Genomic DNA, 23,611 nt, shown 5'->3' with positions numbered 1-23,611 from the left:
TCAAGTGAACGTTTACAAATCAAGTCAGTCTGTCACATATAAGTTAATATACATCTTACTCCTTACTCCCACTTGCTCTCCCCCTATTGAGTCAGCCCTTCCAGTCTCTCCTTTCGTGACGATTTTGCCAGCTTCCAACTCTCTCTATCCTCCCATCCCGCCTCCAGACAGGAGACGCCAACACAGTCTCAAGTGTCCACCTGATATAATTAGCTCACTCTTCATCAGCATCTCTCTCCCACCCACTGTCCATTCCCTTCCATGTCTGATGAGTTGTCTTCGGGGATGGTTCCTGTCCTGTGCCGACAGAAGGTTTGGGGACCATGACCGCCGGGATTCCTCTAGTCACATCCAGACCATTAAGTATGGTCTTTTTATGAGAATTTGGGGTCTGCATCCCACTGCTCTCCTGCTCCCTCTGGGGTTCTCTATTGTGCTCCCTGTGAGGGCAGTCACCGATTGTGGCCGGGCGCCAACTAGTTCTTCTAGTCTCAGGATAATGTAGGTCTCTGGTTCATGTGGCCCTCTCTGTCTCTTGGGCTCTTAGTTGTCGTGTGGCCTTGGTGTTCTTCATTCTCCTTTGCTCCAGGTGGGTTGAGACCAATTGATGCATCTTAGATTTTTTTTTAGATGGCCGCTTGTTAGCTTTTAAGACCCCAGACGGCACATTTCAAAGTGGGATGCAGAATGTTTTCATAATAGAATTATTTTGCCAATTGACTTAGAAGTCCCCTTAAACCGTGGTTCCCAAACCCCCGCCCTTGCTCCGCTGACCTTTGAAGTATTCATTTTATCCCGGAAACTTCTTTGCTTTTGGTCCAGTCCAGTCCAGTTGAGCTGACCTTCCTTGTATTGAGTGTTGTCCTTCCCTTCACCTAAAGCAGTTCTTATCAGCTAATTAATCAGTAAAAAACCCTCTCCTGCCCTCCCTCCCTCCCCCCCTCGTAACCACAAAAGTATGTGTTCTTCTCAGTTTATACTATTTCTCAAGATCTTATAATAGTGGTCTTATACAATATTTGTCCTTTTGCCTCTGACTCATTTCGCTCAGCATAATGCCTTCCAGGTTCCTCCATGTTATGAAATGTTTCAGAGATTCGTCACTGTTCTTTATCGATGCGTAGTATTCCATTGTGTGAATATACCACAATTTATTTACCCATTCATCCGTTGATGGACACCTTGGTTGCTTCCAGCTTTTTGCTATTGTAAACAGAGCTGCAATAAACATGGGTGTGCATATATCTGTTTGTGTGAAGGCTCTTGTTTCTCTAGGGTATATTCCAAGGAGTGGGATTTCTGGGTTGTATGGTAGTTCTATTTCTAACTGTTTAAGATAATGCCAGATAGATTTCCAAAGTGGTTGTACCATTTTACATTCCCACCAGCAGGGTATAAGAGTTCCAATCTCTCCGCAGCCTCTCCAACATTTATTTTGTGTTTTTTGGATTAATGCCAGCCTTGTTGGAGTGAGATGGAATCTCATCGTGGTTTTAATCTGCATTTCTCTAATGGCTAATGATCGAGAGCATTTTCTTGCTGCCTGAATATCTTCTTTAGTGAAGTGTGTGTTCATATCCTTTGCCCACTTCTTGATTGGGTTGTTTGTCTTTTTGTGGTTGAGTTTTGACAAAATCATGTAGATTTTAGAGATCAGGCGCTGGTCGGAGATGTCATAGCTGAAAATTCTTTCCCAGTCTGTAGGTGGTCTTTTTACTCTTTTGGTGAAGTCTTTAGATGAGCATAGGTGTTTGATTTTTAGGAGCTCCCAGTTATCGGGTTTCTCTTCATCATTTTTGGTAATGTTTTGTATTCTGTTTATGCCTTGTATTAGGGCTCCTAGGGTTGTCCCTATTTTTTCTTCCATGATCTTTATCGTTTTAGTCTTTATGTTTAGGTCTTTGATCCACTTGGAGTTAGTTTTTGTGCACGGTGTGAGGTATGGGTCCTGTTTCATTCTTTTGCAAATGGATATCCAGTTATGCCAGCACCATTTGTTAAAAAGACTATCTTTTCCCCAATTAACTGACACTGGTCCTTTGTCAAATATCAGCTGCTCATACGTGGATGGATTTATATCTGGGTTCTCAATTCTGTTCCATTGGTCGTCTATGTGCCTGTTGTTGTACCAGTACCAGGCTGTTTTGACTACTGTGGCTGTATAATAACTTCTGAAATCAGGTAGAGTGAGGCCTCCCACTTTCTTCTTCTTTTTCAGTAATGCTTTGCTTATCCGGGGCTTCTTTCCCTTCCATATGAAATTGGTGATTTGTTTCTCTATCCCCTTAAAATATGACATTGGAATTTGGATCGGAAGTGCATTATATGTATAGATGGCTTTTGGTAGAATAGACATTTTTACTATGTTAGATCTTCCTATCCATGAGCAAGGTATGTTTTTCCACTTGAGTATGTCCTTTTTAATTTCTTGTAGTAGAGCTTTGTAGTTTTCTTTGTATAGTTCTTTTACATCCTTGGTAAGATTTATTCCTAAGTATCTTATCTTCTTGGGGGCTACTGTGAATGGTATTGATTTGTTATTTCCTCTTCGATGTTCTTTTTGTTGATGTAGAGGAATCCAAGTGATTTTTGTATGTTTGTTTTATAACCTGAGACTCTGCCAAACTCTTCTATTAGTTTCAGTAGTTTTCTTGAGGATTCCTTAGGGTTTTCTGTGTATAAGATCATGTCATCTGCAAACAGAGACAATTTTACTTCCTCCTTGCCAATCCGGATGCCCTTTATTTCTTTGTCTAGCCTAATTGCCCTGGCTAGGACTTCTAGCACGATGTTGAATAAGAGTGGTGATAAAGGGCATCCTTGTCTGGTTCCCGTTCTCAAGGGAAATGCTTTCAGGCTCTCTCCATTTAGAGTGATATTGGCTGTTGGCTTTGCATAGATGCCCTTTATTATGTTGAGGAATTTTCCTTCAATTCCTATTTTGGTGAGAGTTTTTATCATGAATGGGTGTTGGACTTTGTCAAATGCCTTTTCTGCATCAATTGATAAGATCATGTGGTTTTTGTCTTTTGTTTTATTTATGTGGTGGATTACATTAATAGTATTTCTAACATTAAACCAGCCTTGCATACCTGGTATAAATCCCACTTGATCAGGGTGAATTATTTTTTTGATGTGTTGTTGGATTCTATTGGCTAGAATTTTGTTGAGGATTTTTGCATCTATGTTCATGAGGGACATAGGTCTGTAATTTTCTTTTTTTGTAATGTCTTTACCTGGTTTTGGTATCAGGGAGATGGTGGCTTCATAGAATGAGTTGGGTAGTATTCCGTCATTTTCTATGCTTTGAAATACCTTTAGTAGTAGTGGTGTTAACTCTTCTCTGAAAGTTTGGTAGAACTCTGCAGTGAAGCTGTCCGGGCCAGGGCTTTTTTTTGTTGGAAGTTTTTTGATTACCGTTTCAATCTCTTTTTTTGTTATGGGCCTATTTAGTTGTTCTACTTCTGAATGTGTTAGTTTAGGTAGGTAGTGTTTTTCCAGGAATTCATCCATTTCTTCTAGGTTTACAAATTTGTTAGAGTACAATTTTTCATAGTAATCTGAAATGATTCTTTTAATTTCATTTGGTTCTGTTGTGATGTGGTCCTTCTCGTTTCTTATTCGGGTTATTTGTTTCCTTTCCTGTATTTCTTTAGTCAGTCTAGCCAATGGTTTATCAATTTTGTTAATTTTTTCAAAGAACCAGCTTTTGGCTTTGTTAATTCTTTCAATTGTTTTTCTGTTCTCTAATTCATTTAGTTCAGCTCTAATTTTTATTATTTGTTTTCTTCTTGTGCCTGATGGGTTCTTTTGTTGCTCACTTTCTATTTGTTCAAGTTGTAGGGACAGTTCTCTGCTTTTGGCTCTTACTTCTTTTTGTATGTGTGCATTTATCGATATAAATTGGCCTCTGAGCACTGCTTTTGCTGTGTCCCAGAGGTTTTGATAGGAAGTATTTTCATTCTCGTTGCATTCTATGAATTTCCTTATTCCCTCCTTGATGTCTTCTATAACCCAGTCTTTTTTCAGGAGGGTATTGTTCAGTTTCCAAGTATTTGATTTCTTTTCCCTAGTTTTTCTGTTATGGATTTCTAGTTTTATTGCCTTGTGGTCTGAGAAGATGCTTTGTAATATTTCGATGTTTTGGACTCTGCAAAGGTTTGTTTTATGACCTAATATGTGGTCTATTCTAGAGAATGTTCCATGTGCGCTAGAAAAAAAAGTATACTTTGCAGCAGTTGGGTGGAGAGTTCTGTATAAGTCAATGAGGTCAAGTTGGTTGATTGTTGTAAGTAGGTCTTCCGTGTCTCTATTGAGCTTCTTACTGGATGTCCTGTCCTTCTCCGAAAGTGGTGTGTTGAAGTCTCCTACTATAATCGTGGAGGTGTCTATCTCACTTTTCAATTCTGTTAAAATTTGATTTATGTATCTTGCAGCCCTGTCATTGGGTGCATAAATATTTAATATGACTATGTCTTCCTGATCAATTGTCCCATTTATCATTATGTAGTGTCCTTCTTTATCCTTTGTGGTAGATTTAAGTCTAAAGTCTATTTTGTCAGAAATTAATATTGCTACTTCTCTTCTTTTTTGCTTATTGTTTGCTTGATATATTTTTTTCCATCCTTTGAGTTTTAGTTTGTTTGTGTCTCTAAGTCTAAGGTGTGTCTCTTGTAGGCAGCATATAGACGGACCCTGTTTCTTTATCCAGTCCGAGACTCTCTGTCTCTTTATTGGTGCATTTAGTGCATTTACATTCAACGTAATTATAGATAAATAAGTTTTTAGTGCTGTCATTTTGATGCCTTTTTATGTGTGTTGTTGACAATTTCATTTTTCCACATACTTTTTTGTGCTGAGACGTTTTTCTTAGCAAATTGTGAGATCCTCATTTTCGTAGTGTTTGACTTTATGTTTGTTGAGTCGTTACGTTTTTCTTGGCTTTTATCTTGAGTTCTGGAGTTGTTATACCTCTTTGTGGTTACCTTATTATTTACCCCTATTTTTCTAAGTAAAAACCTAACTTGTATTGTTCTATATCGCCTTGTATCACTTTCCATATGGCAGTTCTATGCCACCTGTATTTAGTCCCTCTTTTTGATTATTGTGATCTTTTACATATTGACTTCAATGATTCCCTGTTATGAGCATTTTTTTTTTTTAATTAATCTTAATTTGTTTTTGTGATTTCCCTATTTGAGTTGATATCAGGATGTTCTGTTTTGTGACCTTGTGTTGTGCTGGTATCTGATATCATTGGTTTTCTGACCCAACAATATCCTTTAGTATTTTTTGTAGCTTTGGTTTGGTTTTTGCAAATTCTCTAAACTTGTGTTTATCCGTAAATATCTTAATTTCGCCTTCATATTTCAGAGAGAGTTTTGCTGGATATATGATCCTTGGCTGGCAGTTTTTCTCCTTCAGTGCTCTGTATATGTTATCCCATTGCCTTCTTGCCTGCATGGTGAGTAGTCTGAACTTATTCTTATTGATTCTCCCTTGAAGGAGACCTTTCTTTTCTCCCTGGCTGCTTTTAAAATTTTCTCTTTATCTTTGGTTTTGGTGAGTTTGATGATAATATGTCTTGGTGTTTTTCTTTTTGGATCAGTCTTAAATGGGGTTCGATGAGCGTCTTGGATAGATATCCTTTCGTCTTTCATGATGTCAGGGAAGTTTTCTGTCAGGAGATCTTCAACTATTTTCCCTGTGTTTTCTGTCCTCCCTCCCTGTTCTGGGACTCCAATCACACACAAGTTATCCTTCTTGATAGCGTCCCACATGATACTTAGGGTTTCTTCATTTTTTTAAATTCTTTTATCTGATTTTTTTTTCAGCTATGTTGGTGTTAATTCCCTGGTCCTCCAGATGTCCCAGTCTGCATTCTAATTGCTCGAGTCTGCTCCTCTGACTTCCTATTGTGTTGTCTAATTCTGTAATTTTATTGTTAATCTTTTGGATTTCTACATGTTGTCTCTCTATGGATTCTTGCAACTTATTAATTTTTCCAGTATGTTCTTGAATAATCTTTTTGAGTTCTTCAACAGTTTTATCAGTGTGTTCCTTGGCTTTTTCTGCAGTTTGCCTTATTTTGTTTCTGATGTCTTGAAGCATTCTGTAAATTAGTTTTTTATATTCAGCAATTCAGTCACATCCAGGATTGTATCTTCATTTGGGAAAGATTTTGATTCTTTTGTTTGGGGGGTTGTAGAAGCTGTCATGGTCTGCTTCTTTATGTGGTTTGATATCGACTGCTGTCTCCGAGCCATCTCTAAGATATAGTAGTGGTATATTCTATAATTGCTCACTGAGTCGTATCTTGTTTTGTTTTCTTTCAATATACGTGGATGGGCTACTAGATTGTGCTGTCTTGTTTGTTGCAGCCCTTGACTTACTTATGACCTATTACCAGCTGGTTTGGGCTGTTGCCAGATATATATGCCTGAGTCTATTCACTATTCTTGAGTAGAATCTGATTTTGTGTCATCAAGTGTGTGCTGCACCCTAACACCTATCCACCTCGAGAAGTAGTGGTGATAGTTGTGTGCACCAGAATCTATTAGCAGCTGGGGTTCACCCTCCGGGGGGCAGGATGCTGACAGGCTTCCCCCAAGTGTCAGTGAGGTAGGTGTGTCTCTATTCCTATAGCACCTTGGTGGGAGGGCACTGCAGCTGTACCTTAGGCCCCCAAGGCAAGTACCTCTACTGATTGGTAGGTGTCACCCTCCTGAGACCCCTAAGGCAAGAGGCTAGGTGGTCTGGGGAAGCTTCAGCCCTTAGTTCCCTGTTGTGGGTCAGTTAGGGCTCTAACAACAGATTTTTAGTGTAGAAAAATAGCCTTATATTGAAAGATCTCATCTTGGACTTTCATAGCTAGAGAGGAGGAGTCAATGCCTAAATTCAAAACTGCAAAGGACAGGCTGACTGTTTTGTTAGGCGCTAATGCAGCTGGTAACTTTAAGTTGAAGCCAACGCTCATTTACCATTCAGAAAATCCTTGAGCCCTTATGAGTTATGCTAAATCTACTCTGCCTGTGCTCTATAAATGGAATAACAAAGCCTGGATGACAGCACGTCTGTTAACAATATGGTTTACTGAATATTTTAAGCCCACTTTTGAGATCTACTGCTCAGAAAAAAGATTCCTTTCCAAATATTACTGCTTATTGACAATGCACTTGGTTACCCAAGACCTCTGATGGAGACATTCAAGGAGATTGATGTTGTTTTCATGCCTGCTAACACAACATCCATTCTGCAGCCTCTGAATCAAGGAGTAATTTCAACTTTCAACATCTTATTATCTAAGAAATACATTTTGTAAGGCTAAAGCTGCTGTACATAGTGATTCCTCTGATGGATCTGAGCAGAGTAAATTGAAAACCTTCTGGAAAGGATTCACCATTCCAGATGCCATTAAGAACATTTGCAATTCATGGGAGAAGGTCAAAACATCAACATTAATAGGAGTTTGAAAGAAGTTGATTCCAACCTCACTGATGACTGAGGGGTTCAAGATGTCAGTGGAGGAAGTAACTGCAGATGTGGTAGAAATGGCAAGAGAACTAGAATTAGAAGTGGAGCCTGAAGATGTGACTGAATTGCTGCAATCTCATGATAAAACTTTAACGGGTGAGGAGTTGCTTCTTACGGATGAACAAAGAAATTGGTTTCTTGAGATGGAGTCTACTCCTGGTGAAGATGCTGTGAACATTGTTGAAATGACTACACATTATTTAGAATATCACATAAACTTAGTTGATAAAGCAGTGCCAGGGCTTGAGAGAACTGACTTCAATATTGAAAAAAGTCCTACTGTGGGTAAAATGCTACCAAACAGCATTGTATGCTGCAGAGAGAGAAAGCTTTTGTGAAAGGAATGTCAATTGATGTGGCAGACTTCACTGTTGTCTTATTTTAAGAAATTGCCACAGCCACCCAAGCCTTCAGTAACCACCACACTGATCAGTCAGCAGCCATCAATGCCCAGGCAAGACCCTCCACCAGCAAAAGATAATGACTTGCTGAAGGCTCAGATGATGGTTAGCATTTTTTAGCAACAAGGCATTTTTTAATTAAGGTATGTATATTAGTTTTTCTAAACATAATGCTATTGCACACTTAACAGACTACAGTACAGTGTAAGCACTGAGAAACCAAAAAATTCGTGTGACTTGTTTCGTTGTGATATTCATTTTATTGTGGTAGTCTGGAACTGAACCCGCAATATCTCTGAGATGTATGATATTACCTGTACATGATATATACATTATCATAGTTACTCTTACCCCTGGATATTGTCATATATTCTCTAGACCTCGCTCCTTTTAACTAGAAGTATGTCTAAACATGTACTATGACAATCCAAAGGCGGCAATGAAACAATAATTTGAAAATTACAAACCCAGTTAATTACCTAGGTAATTTTTCTGTTTCCATACAGGGGTCAATGCTTACATAGACTTTTTTTTTTTTCTCCCAGTAACTTCCCTGCCTAATGTCATGCTGACCACAAAACAAATTACAGTTAGTATATCAACTATACTGGCTTTAGACATTCAAGTGAAACTGGTTTGACTTATCTTTTCAGACAATTATTATAATTAACCACTTTTCTTGATCTGTGAGATCCAAGGTTACTAAACTTGGTAGTGCTTCAAAGTCATCTGGGGAGTTTTAAAAAAGATCTAGATTCCTTGACTACATCCCGTGAGACTCCGGTTCGGTAAATTCAGGCTTGAGAATCTGTCTTGGCACAAGCTTACCAGTTGATTCTTAAAGCTTGCTCAGGTTTGGGAAGCATAAATATGGACTGTTCAGCACATTATTTGACTCTGCTCATGGTGTAATCATTCTGTAATATTAATGAAATATGGTGTATACCTAGAAAGCTCTTGGATGTAAGTAAATAAACCACCTCCGCTTATAACAAGTTTGCCTTCTTTCTGTTTAAAATATATACTTGTGACTATTCAGGAATAGAAAAATATTTTTACTATCCAAATCAAAACTCAGCATGAGGTATTTTCCAATAAAATCAACTGAAGATTATACACAACTCAAAATCACCTGCCTCTTTACTGAGTTCAAAATCCTTCTAGGCACGAGGAAAAAAGTTTAATTTAAGATTTTAATCTTTCCATATATTACAGGGTCTCTGTAATGGATTTTGTGCGTCTGAAAGTAAAAGATTGACAGGCCTGGATATTATAGATTTATTAACCATTGGTTAAATGGTCAGAGTTAGTGTGTAAAGCATTTCCACAATATCCCCTAGGCTGGACTAGAATGACAAAGCTCTACAAAGCCTGAGGTAGGCAAGAGTTAAGGTTATATATAGCAAGCAAAAATTGTGTTTCACTCTACAATGGTCCTTTTCTACATGGAAACATTAAACGTAAAATATGATGTTGAATTAAAAAAGAAAAAACAAAACGTTGAAACATTTGAAAGAAGTCTTGAAAATTTGCTAACCCCATCCTACAGAGACCCTAGCAAATGTTGGCACAAATACATTTAAAAATGAATAAATAATGCAAGGCAAAATAGGCTCTCTAGAAATAATAATCTCTATCTATAGGATATTACACAGAATCAGGTAATGTATGCCAATTATTTAAATTACCTCCTTTAATCTTGAAAACTACTCTACTTGTAGGTACTATCATTATCTCCTCGTTACAGATGGAGAAAACTGAGGCCCAGAGAGAGAAGCTGACTTGTCTAAGGTCAGCTCATAAGTGACAATACTGGGATATCAATCTTGGTTTTCTCTTTTCATCTTACTTTGGTTGCCTTAAGAAAAAGATGTTTTCAAATCTGCACTGAGGGTAAAGTCTTTGGATTAGAAAATGCAATTTATGTGTATATAAATATCAAAATAACAGATGATTTGATAAACCATGGGACTTCCTGGTTGCATGGTTAGGAAATCACCAACTTTGCTTATCATCCTGGACTTTTGCTCATTGTTCTTTGAGGGTGTGGATTGTAGAAGGTCCTGGTGTGAATCTGGGACATATTTGATCAGTAGACTGAGTCTCATCTCAGACTGGCTGTATCTAGCCTCATTTTACTTCCTTGAGCAAATCCACAGTAGTGTTAGAAAACTATCACGGAGAAATATGCTAAAAGGTTGCAAGACAGCAATATTATTTCATGGAAGTAGAAATCGACTGCAAGGAGGGACGTGAGTTTGTTTTCCAGGAAAACAAGTTTTGTGTTTTCCCCCATTGAAATTAAGAACAGAGTTCAAGAATACCTATGTACCTAAACCTTAGATAAGAATTATAGCACTTTATGATACATTCTAGAACTATTCATTATTCCTTTCTGCTTGTCTAATTTAATATGTTGTATTTTTTTAAATAAAGGTGAATAGAGTCATTTATATTTAACCTCTTAAAGCAACTTAAACTTCACTTACAAAAGTCAAGCCTCAAGTTGCAATAGTGAAGGATTCCGTGTGGAAAATATTAAATGATGCAGGAAGCATCAAAAGAAGATGGAAGGAATACACAGAGTCATTATACCAAAAAGAATTAGTCGATATTCAACCATTTCAAGAGGTGGCATATGATCAGGAACTGATGGTACTGAAGGAGGAAGTCCAAGCTCCTCTGAAGGCATTGGTGAAAAACAAGGCTCCAGGAATTGATGGAGTATAAATTGAGATGTTTCAACAAACAGATGCAGCGATGCACGTGCTCACTCGTCTATGCCAAGAAATATGGAAGACAGCTTCCTGGCCAACTGACTGGAACAGATCCATATTTATGCCAATTCCCAAGAAAGGTGACCCAACCCAATGTGGAAATTATAGAACAATGTCATTAATATCACACGCAAGCAAAATTCTGCTGAAGATCATTCAAAAACAGCTGCAGCAGAACATCGAAAGGGAACTGCCAGAAATTCAGGCCGATTTCAGAAGAGGACATGGAGCCAGAGATATCATTGCTGATGTCAGATGGATCCTGGCTGAAAGCAGAGAATACCAGAAGGATGTTTACCTGTGTTTTATTGATTATGCAAAGGCATTCAACTGTGTGGATCATAACAAAGTATGGATAACACTGTGAAGAATGGGAATTCCAGAACGCTTAATTGTGCTCATGAGGAAACTTTACATAGATCAAGAGGCAGTTGTTTGGACAGAACAAGGGGATACTGATTGGTTTAAAGTCAGAAAAGGTGTGCGCCAGGGTTGTATTCTTTCACCATACCTATTTAATCTGTATGCTGAACAAATAATATGAGAAGCTGGACTATATGAAGAAGAATGGGGCATCAAGATTGGAGGAAGACTCATTAACAACCTGCATTATGTAGATGACACAACCTTGCTTGTGAAAGTGAAGAGGACTTGAAGCACTTACTAATGAAGATCAAAGATCACAGCCTTCAGTATGGACTGCACCTCAACATAAGGAAAATAAAAATCCTCACAACTAGACCAAGGAGCAACATCATGATAAACGGAGGAAAGATTGAAGTTGTCAAGGATTTCATTTTACTTGGATCCACAATCAACAGCCAGGGAAGCAGCAGTCAAGAAATCAAAAGACGCATTGCATTGGGCAAATCTGCTGCAAAGGACCTCTTCAAAGTGTTGAAGAGCAAAGATGTCAACTTGAAGACTAAGGTGCGCCTGACCCAAGCCATGGTATTTTCAATCGCATCATATGCATGTGAAAGCTGGACAATGAATAAGAAAGACCGAAGAAGAGTTGACGCCTTTGAATTGTGGTGTTGGCGAAGAAGATTGAATATACGATGGACTGCCAAAAGAACGAACAAATCTGTCTTAGAAGAAGTACACCCAGAATGCTCCTTAGAAGCAAGGATGGTGAGACTGCATCTTACATACATTGGACACGTTATCAGGCATCAATTCTTCTTCAGTCTTCCTTATTTATTGTCCAGCTTTTGAATGCACATGATGTGATTGAAAATACCATGGCTTGGGTCAGGGGCACCTTAGTCTTCAAAGTGACATCTTTGCTTTTCAACACTTTAAAGAGGTCCTTTGCAGCCAATTTGCCCAATTCAATGCATCTTTTGATTTCTTAGCTGCTGCTTCCATGGGTGTTGATTGTGGATCCAAGTAAAATGAAATCCTTGACAACTTCAATCTTTTCTCTGCTTATCATGATGTTGCTCATTGGTCCAGTTGTGAGGATTTTTGTTTTCTTTATGTTGAGGTGTAATTCATACTGAAGGCTCTGGTCTTTGATCTTCACTAGTAAGTGCTTTAATTCCTCTTTACTTTCAGCAAGCAAAGTTGTGTCACCTACGTAATGCAGGTTGTTAATGAGTCTTCTTCCAATCCTGATGCCCTGTTCTTCATGTAGTCCAGCTTTTCGGATTATCTGCTCAGCAGATAGATTGAATAGGTATGGTGAAAGGATACAACCCCGGTGCACACCTTTCCTGACTTTAAACCAATCAGTATCCTCTTGTTCTGTCCAAACAACTGCCTCTTGGTCTATGTAAAGTTTCCTCATGAGCAGAATTAAGTGTTCTGGAACTCCCATTCTTCCAAATGTTATCCATAATTTGTTATGATCCACACAGTGTGTCGCTGTGATGCTGGAAGCTATGCCACCAATATTCAGATATCAGCATGGTCACCCATGGTGGAGAGGTTGCAGCCGAGCTTTCAGACTAAGATGGACTAGGGAGAAGGATCTGGCAGTCTACTTCTGAAAAGAATCAGCCAGTGAAACCCTTATGAATAGCTGCAAAACATTGTCTGATATAGTGCTGGAAGATGACCTCCCCAGTTTGGAAGGCACTCAAAAGACAGCTGGGGAAGAGCTGCCTCCTCTAAGGAGAGTTGACCTTAATGACATGGATGGAGTCAAGCTTTAGGGATCTTCACTTGCTGATGTGGCAGGACTCAAAATGAGAAGCAGCAGCTGTAAACCTCCATTAATAATCAGAACTTGGAGTGTTAAGATGTATGAATCTAGAAGAATTGGAAATAGTCAAAAATGAAATGGAACACATAAAGATCAATATCCTAGGCATTACTCAGCTGAAATGGACTAGTATTGGCCATTGTTAATTGAACAATCATATGGTCTACTATCCCGGGAATGACAGCTTGAAAAGGTGTGGCATTGCATTCGTCGTCAAAAAGAACATTTCAAGACCCCCCTCCGAAGCACAGTGGTGTCAGTGATAGGATAATATCCACACACCTACAAGGAAGACCAGTTAATACGACTATTATTCAAATTTACGCACCAAACACTAAGGCCAAAGATGAAGAAATTGAAGATTTTTACCAGCTTCTGCAGTCCGAAATTGATTGAAAATGCAATCAGGATGCACAGATAATTACTAGTAATTGGAATGCAAAAGTTGGAAACAAGAAGGATTGGTAGTTGGAAAATATAGCCTTGGTGATAGAACGATGCCAGAGATCACGTGATAGAATTTTGCAAGACCGATGACTTCTTCCCCGCAAATACCTTTTTTCACCAACATAAACAGTAACTATACATATGGACTTCACCAGATGGAATACACAGGAATGATATCGACTACACTAAGGCATTTGACTTATATTAAAAATAAAATTACATATTTTTGAAGTGCATTTAACACCTTAATCAGTTTTAAATTTTACTGAAACAAAATCTCCATTTCCCCTATGTTAAAAGAAGAGCAAGCGTATCTTCACTCTAATGCTTACTCCACAGTGTTAAACAATCAGGATTTTATCTACTTACATCAAGATACACTAATGCACTAAATCACAAGAGCAACCACCACTGACTAAATGGCTCATTGGAGGCTACACAGCTTAAAAAAAAAAATTTTTTTTTTTTTACAGCTTAGAGAGGCAAAATTCAGCTATCATAACCAGTCTCAGCTCAAGGTTCACAGGCAGAGAGGGTTATAGTCTTTCCAAATTCCTCCTTTACAATATTCTGTAGAGGCAAGGATACAATGCCAATGATTCAATCTAGAGTCCTGTGCAAATGAACGTTCAAGGTAATTCCAACCTGTATGACTTGCCTTGGATATATATGCGTAAGAAGACAGATTTTTAGGAAACCCTGGTAGCACAGTGGTTAAGAGCTACAGCTACTAACCAAAAGGTTGGCCGTTTGAGTCTAGCAGGTGCTCCTCGGAAACTCTATGGGGCAGTTCTACTCCGTCCTATAGGGGCCCTATGAGTCAGAATTGACTCAACGCCAACAGGTTTAGTTTTTTTTTTTTTCATACTCGAAAGAAAGCATTGCTTTGATAGAAAAGGGTGTGTATATGTGTATTCATGCATTTATACACTCGTATTGATCCAGGAGACAGACAATATCCTTCTGATTTACTAAATTCACATTTCCATCTTTATCTCTAATTTCTTCTAAAATATTTCACGCACACACACACACACACACACACAGAGGGGGAGTGAGAGAGAGAGAAAGAGAGGTTTTCATTCTTTACCTGGTGGGGTCCAAGCTACAAATATGGAATAAGGCCCATGTACTGTTACATTATAGGGAGAATGGATTTCTTCTGGTGTCCATACAGGTGTTTGTACAACATAATCGTCACTAGTACTGCTGCCACCTTCAGTCTCGGCTTCTAAATTGTAAACATATCTATACATTAAAAAAAAAAAAAGAGTTATGATAAGGCAATGTACAAGAGTCTTGAACAAAGATTGCTGGCTTTTCTATCTATTGCTTAGTCCTAAATTTCTGGCAAAACGTCAATCCTTTACTCCCTGTCCAGAAACCTCATGCTAGACTTCGTAGTTTTTCCAGCACAAGACAGTATTCTCTCTAGACCATCACTATTTCTGCCCCTCTCGACTTTATATTTAACCCTAACCCTGGTGGCACCATTGTTAAGCATGTGGCTGCTAACCCAGACATTGGTGGTTCGACCCTACCAGCCACTTCTTGGGAGAAAAGACCTGGCGATCTGCTCCCATAAAGATTACAGGTTTGAAACCCAATGGGGCAGGTCTACTCTGTCATATAGGGTCGTTATGAGTCAGAATCAACTCATTGGCACATAGCAACAACATCAGTAATTCACAGCTTTTCTTGAAGGTTTCAGGAAAGTCTTGGAATGTGCGAGAATATTTGTGGAGGGAATTCAGGTTAACTTTCTGTTTTTAAATGGGTCGGAGTTCAGGGAATTCTATTTAGAAAAATGTGTTTCTAAATTGATCTGTACTCTCTACAATAAAACTAGATTGATCTCTACTCTCTACAATAAAACATGTGTTGATCTAAAATATATTTTGTTTCTGCTGAGAAATGAATGGGAATGAATTGCAAATATATGGAACTTTTTTGCCTAAAACTTCTCATGCGTATATTTAGTGCAGCAAGTACAGAAAATGTTATACTAGACAAAAAGATAGCAAATGTTAAACAAAACTCTGTCAATCTCTTACTGCTAGAGATAATCTGATAATTTTTCAAGTTTAATACTTTGTATATTTTACATAAAAATTCTCATGACCCAGTGTTTAATTCACATGTTTTAATGTGTAGTTACATTTTTAAGGAATTCGATATAATCTGAAGGTTACTTAATGGTTTAGCACCTAGTCTTTGACATCTGAAACTGATTCAAAGATCTCATCGGTTACAGAATGGCTAAAGAATGAGCAGACTGATTGACTGATCAATGGGTTTATTGATTTAATATTGTTTCACAGGGAGATGTGCTATTTTTCAACCTCCTCAAAGATCTAAAAATCTCAGTGGATGACTGGTAAAGTTTTCTTTTAGTTTACCTGCTGTTGGGCTCCAGGTTTTTGTCAGTGAAATTCTGCTCCTCGCTGCCACCCAGGAAAACCAAGGTCCCATTACGCCTCAAGTGATACCGAGAAATGAGGCCATTGGGCTTTTCGGGCTGACTCCAGTATAATTCCACTGTTGTAGGATTGATGATAATGTGTCGTGGTGTCAGCCAAACTCCTGGGAAAGACAATACAACAAAGTTTTATTGTTAGGATAAAAGTCACACAATTACCTCACAAAACTAAGATGTTTGTATCTGTTCATAGAAAACATCCCACTGAGCAGCCAAAATACATTTTATTTACTTTGGAAGTGAAACACATAATTGGAGATACACATATTTATTTACTTATTGCTTTAGTTTATTTTTGAATTGTCTTTGCAAAGTGAATGTCAGGCAACTTGGAAATTTCTCCATGTCGGCTATCACTTGGAGGATAATTTAAATCAAGGCCTGGGAGACTATCCAGGGATATCAAACTCTAATGACTGGTTACCTGGAATTTGTGGAAGTAACTATAATCTAGTATTTGCCTGAATTATACAATTTAACAAATAAGCTTTCTTTCACTTTTCTTCTGGAACACCTTGTGCTCTGCTTGTTTTTTTCCCTTTCTCTCTGACTACTCCTTCAGGGCTCATTTGGGGCTCCTCTTCCCCTCCTCGACCTCAGAATGTTACAGTGCCTCTGGGGCTTATGTTCTCTCCTCTCTCCTCTTCTCCCCTCCTCTCCTTTTCTTGCTTCTCCTCTACCATCCAACACTGTCTTCTTGGGAGAGTTCGATTTAGTGCCTTAGTTTTAAGTATCTTTATACGTGTTGCTATGAGTTGGGATCAACTCAATGGCAATGGGTTCGTATGTGGAAGCCATCACCCATCTGTCAGTTTGGTGCACTGTGGAGGCTTGAGTGTTGCTATGATTCTGGAACTATGCCACCAGTATTTCGAATACCAACAAGGTCACCCACGGTAGACAGGTTTCAGCGGACCTTCCAGACTAAGACAGACTAGGAAGAAAGGCCTGGTGAGTTACTTCCAAAAATTAGCCAGTGAAAACCCTATGGATTACAACAGAATGCTGTGTGATATACAGCTGGAAGATGAGCCCCAATTTGGAAGGCACTCAAAATACAAAGTGGCTACAACAGTGGACCAGCAATCTTGAATATGGCGAAGGACTGAGCATCACTTTGTTCTGTTGTATGTAAGGTCACCATGAGTCAGAGCCAAATTGACAGCAACTAACAACAACATATGTTGAAGACTCCCAAATGCATCTCTAGACTAACACTCTCTCCTGAGCTGCAGGATCATGAATTCCACGAGCTACTTGACATTGCCATCTCTCCTGCTTCAATACAAGGTTAGCTCCAAGAGGGCAGGGGTCATCTCTGTCTTGTTTGTCAATGCACCTTTATGGATAATACAATGCCTATTAAGTGAATGAATGCGGTTATTGTAAGTATATCTCCTGCAAAATATTATGTTAAGCACTCTAACCTGTTCTATAGAGTACAAAGATGACTTAGATATGGCTCATTGACTCGAGGAGTTTACCCTTCTGTATAACAGATAAAATATACGCACATGTATCTGCAGTTCAAGGTTGGGCATTCAAATACTCTTCTAGATATACAATCGTATTGTTGGAGAACCTAGAGATGTGAAAGCTGAACCCTACCACTTTATGATGTTACTTAGGTATGCTTTGAATAGACACTATAACTCAAGTCTGTTGCTTCTTAAAACTCATTTCAATACTGGGTTCCCTGTAACCAATAGTTTTTGGTTGATCGTATCTCAAGTGTAAGCTACCCTATAGGGGTAAGCTTTTGCCACTTTCTGAAGAAAAAAATTTCATGGCGTTCAAATGTAATTTATTCAGTAGAATCCTAAAAGAATCAAGATAAGCTTCTAAATGGCCCCAACTTACAGACATTCTAAGGAGCAACTTATTCCTGAGGAGAAGGTGGTTCACTCTGTTCTAAGAGGTTGCTTGATGCTAGATGCTTGGAAAAACCCACAAATCACAGTATAAGTGTATATAGCTTCCTCTGCCAACAGCTGCCAGATAACCAACTAATTAGAGCTCTGATTTAAACATGATATTAATTTGTGGATTCAAGAGATAAATATAAAGTTTAAGCTCATAATCTGCTTCCTGTAGTCATGTCTTTCTCACCTTGAAGGATGTATTTCAAATCACCGAGGCTCTAGAAAGGCTTTCATTTAGTTTCTAATTTGAACCAGTCAATGCAGCCTACAGACCCAGAGTCAAGTTGGGGAGTTAATGAAATAAAATGACGCAAATTTCGGGTTTGCTTCAAGTTTTAAATAAAAGTTGGGGTTCACATTTATACAGGGCGGTGAAAGCTCCGTTCATGGTGGTAATAACTCTGTGTCCACTGGTTTGATTGAGAAGATAAATTTCAAAATGTGTAAAATAACTGATAAGTGCTCTATTTTACTTGCGTAATGACATGGAGATGCTGTTTTCTTGGCAGTTGTGAGAAATCTTTGGTAGGGTGAGACCCACCTTTGGTGTGAGGCCTTAGTGTGTCTCCTACTGGGGAGTCTGCTCCAGCTCCACCAACCTGAGTCTCAGGTGGGCACCAGAAAACCTATTCTGCATGATAAAGAGGCAGAGTCCAGGCCGTTCAAGGGAAGGCTATGGATGGCAGTTAATGAAGTAATCTAGGAGGATGGTGGTAAACTAGCTGAGAGCCATGAAGGGGAAGGTCAGATGGAAAACCCTGGTGGGACTCACAACACAATAAAAGAAAAACCAAACCAGTTTCCGTAGAGCGAATTTGGAATACTGGTGATCACAGGTGTTGCAGAGTAGAACTGTACTCCACAGGGTTTTCAAGGCTGTGATATTTCAGAAACAGACCACCAGGCCTTTCTTCCTGGGTACTTCTGGGTGGGTTCAAACCACCAAAGTTTTGGTTAGTAGTCTAGCACTTAACCATTTGCATCACCCAGAGACAATAGCTACTGGAAAAGAAACACGCCTACTGGAAATACCTTAAATTGATCTTGAGTGCCATGCAATATTACCCACTTTCTGTGCCCCTATAAATCTTCATTCCAATTGAAAAATCCCAACATTCCTTGTGGATTGGCTTTCTCCTGGAATCTGATGGAGGGACCAAGTTTTGCATCAGCTGATGTCAAGGATGCATTGGTTTTCAAACTAAATACTATGTGTTAATTCATTCATTTAACATTCACACCATTTTGTGGCATTTACTGTATTGGTCACTGTAGGCATGGGCATAAAGAACGTAGTCCTCACCCTTCAAGGCGTTCACAGTGTCATGATGAAGGAAGAAGAATAAAGAAAAACTTACAATCCTCTATGATAAATGCTATGAGAGAAGGAAGCAGAGTGTGCTATTAGAGCATTTAGGAAGTTCTGGGGGATGCAATGAGAAGAGGCAGGAAGTGGAAGTGGTGGTCACAGGAGAAGATTTTCACAAGAGGGGATGTTTGAAAAAGCGGGAGTTAGCTGGGTGAGTGCAGTGGGTTGAATAGTGTCCCCTAAAAATCCATATCCACCTGGAACCTCAGAATGTGACCTTTTCCGGTAAAGGAGTCCTTGTAAAAATAAGTTAAGATGAGGTCATACTGTATTTGGGTGGTCCTAAGTCCAGTGACTGGTATCTTTATAAAAAGAGGACGGGGACATGAGAGAGACACAGAGAAGGAACCCATGTTTAGATGGAGGCAGAGATTGGAGTGGTGCAAGCCAAGGAACAAGGAGGATTGACGGGAGCCACCAGAAGCTAGAAAAGGCAAAGAAAGATTCTTGCCTAGAGCCTTCAGGGGGAGCATGGTCCTGCTGACAACTTGATTGCAGACTTCTAGCCTCCAGAACTGTAAGAGAATACTTTTCTGTTGGTTTAAGCTGCCTGTCTGTGGTACTTTGTTAAGACAGCCCCAGGGAACTCATACAGTGAGAATGTAGGGGAAAGGTACCTAGACTCAAGACAGCCCACCAAAGACCCAGATATAAGAGAGCGTGGTGGATCTGCAAGGACCTCGGCATGGCTGTGGCACTAGGTGTCATGTGGGTGATATGGAAGACTTGACAGATAGGCAGAATTTAAAACTTGAAGGTGTGTCTTGCCTAACTGATTTTTTTGTTCCTTGAAGGAAATGGGGATTTTTCTATGGAGGTAATTACTGTCAGATATGCCTATTTTGGTAAAACAGGAAAAGGACTTAGGAAGAAGGACACAGGAAAGAGAAAAATAACTAGAGTCAGGAAAACCAGTTAGGAGGACCCAGAGGAATTATAGGAGCCTGGGGACCAAGGCAATGACAGATGGAATGGAGAGGAAAGGCAAAAAAAAAAAAAAAGAAATCCTCAAAAATTGTAAGATTATACTACCCGGCTTTCAGCAATCACTAGGCAAATTTTAATTTATTCTAGAGAATCAGCCTCTAGAATGAAATAAAATCTAAATAATTGTCAGGAATTTCCCTAAATGTCTACAGATAATAAGCATAAAAAAGATTATATGATTATATGGCCCACTGCACACTACAGTCTAAGGAAAAGTGAAGCATTAAGAATGTCAAATTCGGGAGGCAGGGCCAAGATGGTGGACTAGGTGGACGCTACCGCGGATCCCTCTTGCAACAAAGACTCGGAAAAACAAGTGAATCGATCACATACATAACAATCTACGAACCCTGAACAACAAACACAGATTTAGAGACGGAGAACGAACAAAAACGGGGAGGCAGCGATTGTTTTCAGAGCCTGGAGCCAGCGTACCAGTCAGGCGGCTTCATTAACATCCAAATAGCCTGAGCCAGAGGGAGAACTCTGATAGGGATCTGACTGCATTTTTTTTTTTTAGCGGATTTTCTGGAAAAACTAGTTTCCCAGTGATGGCTCAGAGACAGCAGTCCATATCAAACCACATAAAGAAGCAGACCATGACAGCTTCTATAACCCCCCAAACAAAAGAATCAAAATCTTTCCCAAATGAAGATACAATCCTGGAATTATCAGATACAGAATATAAAAAACTAATTTACAGAATGCTTAAAGACATCACAAACGAAATAAGGCAAACTGCAGAAAAAGCCAAGGAACACACTGATAAAACTGTTGAAGAACTCAAAAAGATTATTCAAGAACATACTGGAAAAATTAATAAGTTGCAAGAATCCATAGAGAGACAACATGTAGAAATCCAAAAGATTAACAATAAAATTACAGAATTAGACAACGCAATAGGAAGTCAGAGGAGCAGACTCGAGCAATTAGAATGCAGACTGGGACATGTGGAGGACCAGGGAATCAACACCAACATAGCTGAAAAAAAATCAGATAAAAGAATTAAAAAAAATGAAGAAACCCTAAGAATCATGTGGGACTCTATCAAGAAGGATAACTTGCGAGTGATTGGAGTCCCAGAACAGGGAGGGGGGACAGAAGACACAGAGAAAATAGTCGAAGATCTCCTGACACAAAACTTCCCTGACATCATGAAAGACGAAAAGATATCTATCCAAGACGCTCATCGAACCCCATTTAAGATTGATCCAAAAAGAAAAACACCAAGACATATTATCATCAAACTTGCCAAAACCAAAGATAAAGAGAAAATTTTAAAAGCAGCCAGGGAGAAAAGAAAGGTCTCCTTCAAGGGAGAATCAATAAGTTCAGACTACTCAGCAGAAACCGTGCAGGCAAGAAGGAAATGGGACGACGTATACAGAGCACTGAAGGAGAAAAACTGCCAGCCAAGGATCATATATCCAGCAAAACTCTCTCTGAAATATGAAGGCGAAATTAAGATATTTACAGATAAACACAAGTTTAGAGAATTTGCAAAAACAAAACCAAAGCTACAAAAAATACTAAAGGATATTGTTGGGTCAGAAAACCAATAATATCAGATACCAGCACAATACAAGGTCACAAAACAGAATGTCCTGATATCAACTCAAATAGGGAAATCACAAAAACAAACAAATTAAGATTAATTAAAAAAAATAATAATACACATATCAGGGACTCATGGAAGTCAATAGGTAAAAGATCACAATAATCAAAAAGAGGGACTAAATACAGGAGGCATTGAACTGCCAGATGGAGAGTGATACAAGGCGATATAGAATGATACAAGTTAGGTTTTTACTTAGAAAAATAGGGGTAAATAATAAGGTAACCACAAAGAGGTATAACAACTCCATAACTCAAGATAAAAGCCAAGAAAAATGTAACGACTCAACTAACATAAAGTCAAACACTATGAAAATGAGGATCTCACAATTTACTAAGAAAAACGTCTCAGCATAAAAAAGTATGTGGAAAAATGAAATTGCCAACACACATGAAAAGGCATCAAAATGACAGCACTAAAAACTTATTTATCTATAATTACGCTGAATGGAAATGGACTAGGTGCACCAATAAAGAGACAGAGAGTCTCGAACTGGATAAAGAAACATGATCCATGTATATGCTGCCTACAAGAGACCCACCTTAGACTTAGAGACACAAACAAACTAAAACTCAAAGGATGGAAAAAAATATTTCAAGCAAACAATAAGCAAAAAAGAAGAGGAGTAGCAATATTAATTTCTGACAAAATAGACTTTAGACTTAAATCTACCACAAAGGATAAAGAAGGACACTATATAATGATAAAAGGGACAATTGATCAGGAAGACATAACCATATTAAACATTTATGCACCCAATGACAGGGCTGCAAGATACATAAATCAAATTTTAACAGAATTGAAAAGTGAGATAGACACCTCCACGATTATAGTAGGAGACTTCAGCACACCACTTTCGGAGAAGGACAGGACATCCAGTAAGAAGCTCAATAGAGACACGGAAGACCTACTTACAACAATCAACCAACTTGACCTCATTGACTTATACAGAACTCTCCACCCAACTGCTGCAAAATGTACTTTTTTTTCTAGCGCACATGGAACATTCTCTAGAATAGACCACACATTAGGTGATAAAACAAACCTTTGCAGAATCCAAAACATCGAAATATTACAAAGCATCTTCTCAGACCACAAGGCAATAAAACTAGAAATCAATAACAGAAAAACTAGGGAAAAGAAATCAAATACTTGGAAACTGAACAATACCCTCCTGAAAAAAGACTGGGTTATAGAAGACATCAAGGAGGGAATAAGGAAATTCATAGAATGCAACGAGAATGAAAATACTTCCTATCAAAACCTCTGGGACACAGCAAAAGCAGTGCTCAGAGGCCAATTTATATCGATAAATGCACACATACAAAAAGAAGTAAGAGCCAAAAGCAGAGAACTGTCCCTACAACTTGAACAAATAGAAAGTGAGCAACAAAAGAACCCATCAGGCACCAGAAGAAAACAAATAATAAAAATTAGAGCTGAACTAAATGAATTAGAGAACAGAAAAACAATTGAAAGAATTAACAAAGCCAAAAGCTGGTTCTTTGAAAAAATTAACAAAATTGATAAACCATTGGCTAGACTGACTAAAGAAATACAGGAAAGGAAACAAATAACCCGAATAAGAAACGAGAAGGACCACATCACAACAGAACCAAATGAAATTAAAAGAATCATTTCAGATTACTATGAAAAATTGTACTCTAACAAATTTGTAAACCTAGAAGAAATGGATGAATTCCTGGAAAAACACTACCTACCTAAACTAACACATTCAGAAGTAGAACGACTAAATAGGCCCATAACAAAAAAAGAGATTGAAACGGTAATCAAAAAACTTCCAACAAAAAAAAAGCCCTGACCCGGACAGCTTCACTGCAGAGTTCTACCAAACTTTCAGAGAAGAGTTAA

At 38.6% G+C, this 23,611-nt stretch overlaps 1 protein-coding gene across 1 annotated transcript in view; it reads right to left on the bottom strand.

Annotated features, from left to right (window-relative positions):
- The window catches only part of USH2A (usherin), an 894,134-nt gene that overhangs the window by 148,774 nt on the left and 721,749 nt on the right, over nt 1-23,611 (bottom strand). The window contains exons 57-58 of the mRNA XM_003419876.4: nt 15,767-15,950; nt 14,458-14,615 (exon numbers count right to left, since the gene is read on the bottom strand). Coding sequence (XP_003419924.2) covers nt 14,458-14,615; nt 15,767-15,950 — 342 coding nt within the window. The remainder of the gene's footprint in view (nt 1-14,457; nt 14,616-15,766; nt 15,951-23,611) is intronic.

Source organism: Loxodonta africana, chromosome 25, assembly GCF_030014295.1.
Source record: "Loxodonta africana isolate mLoxAfr1 chromosome 25, mLoxAfr1.hap2, whole genome shotgun sequence".
Taxonomy (NCBI): Eukaryota; Metazoa; Chordata; class Mammalia; order Proboscidea; family Elephantidae; genus Loxodonta; species Loxodonta africana.
The sequence above is the reverse complement of the archived record's forward strand: the minus strand, read 5'-3'. Positions and strand labels throughout refer to the sequence as shown.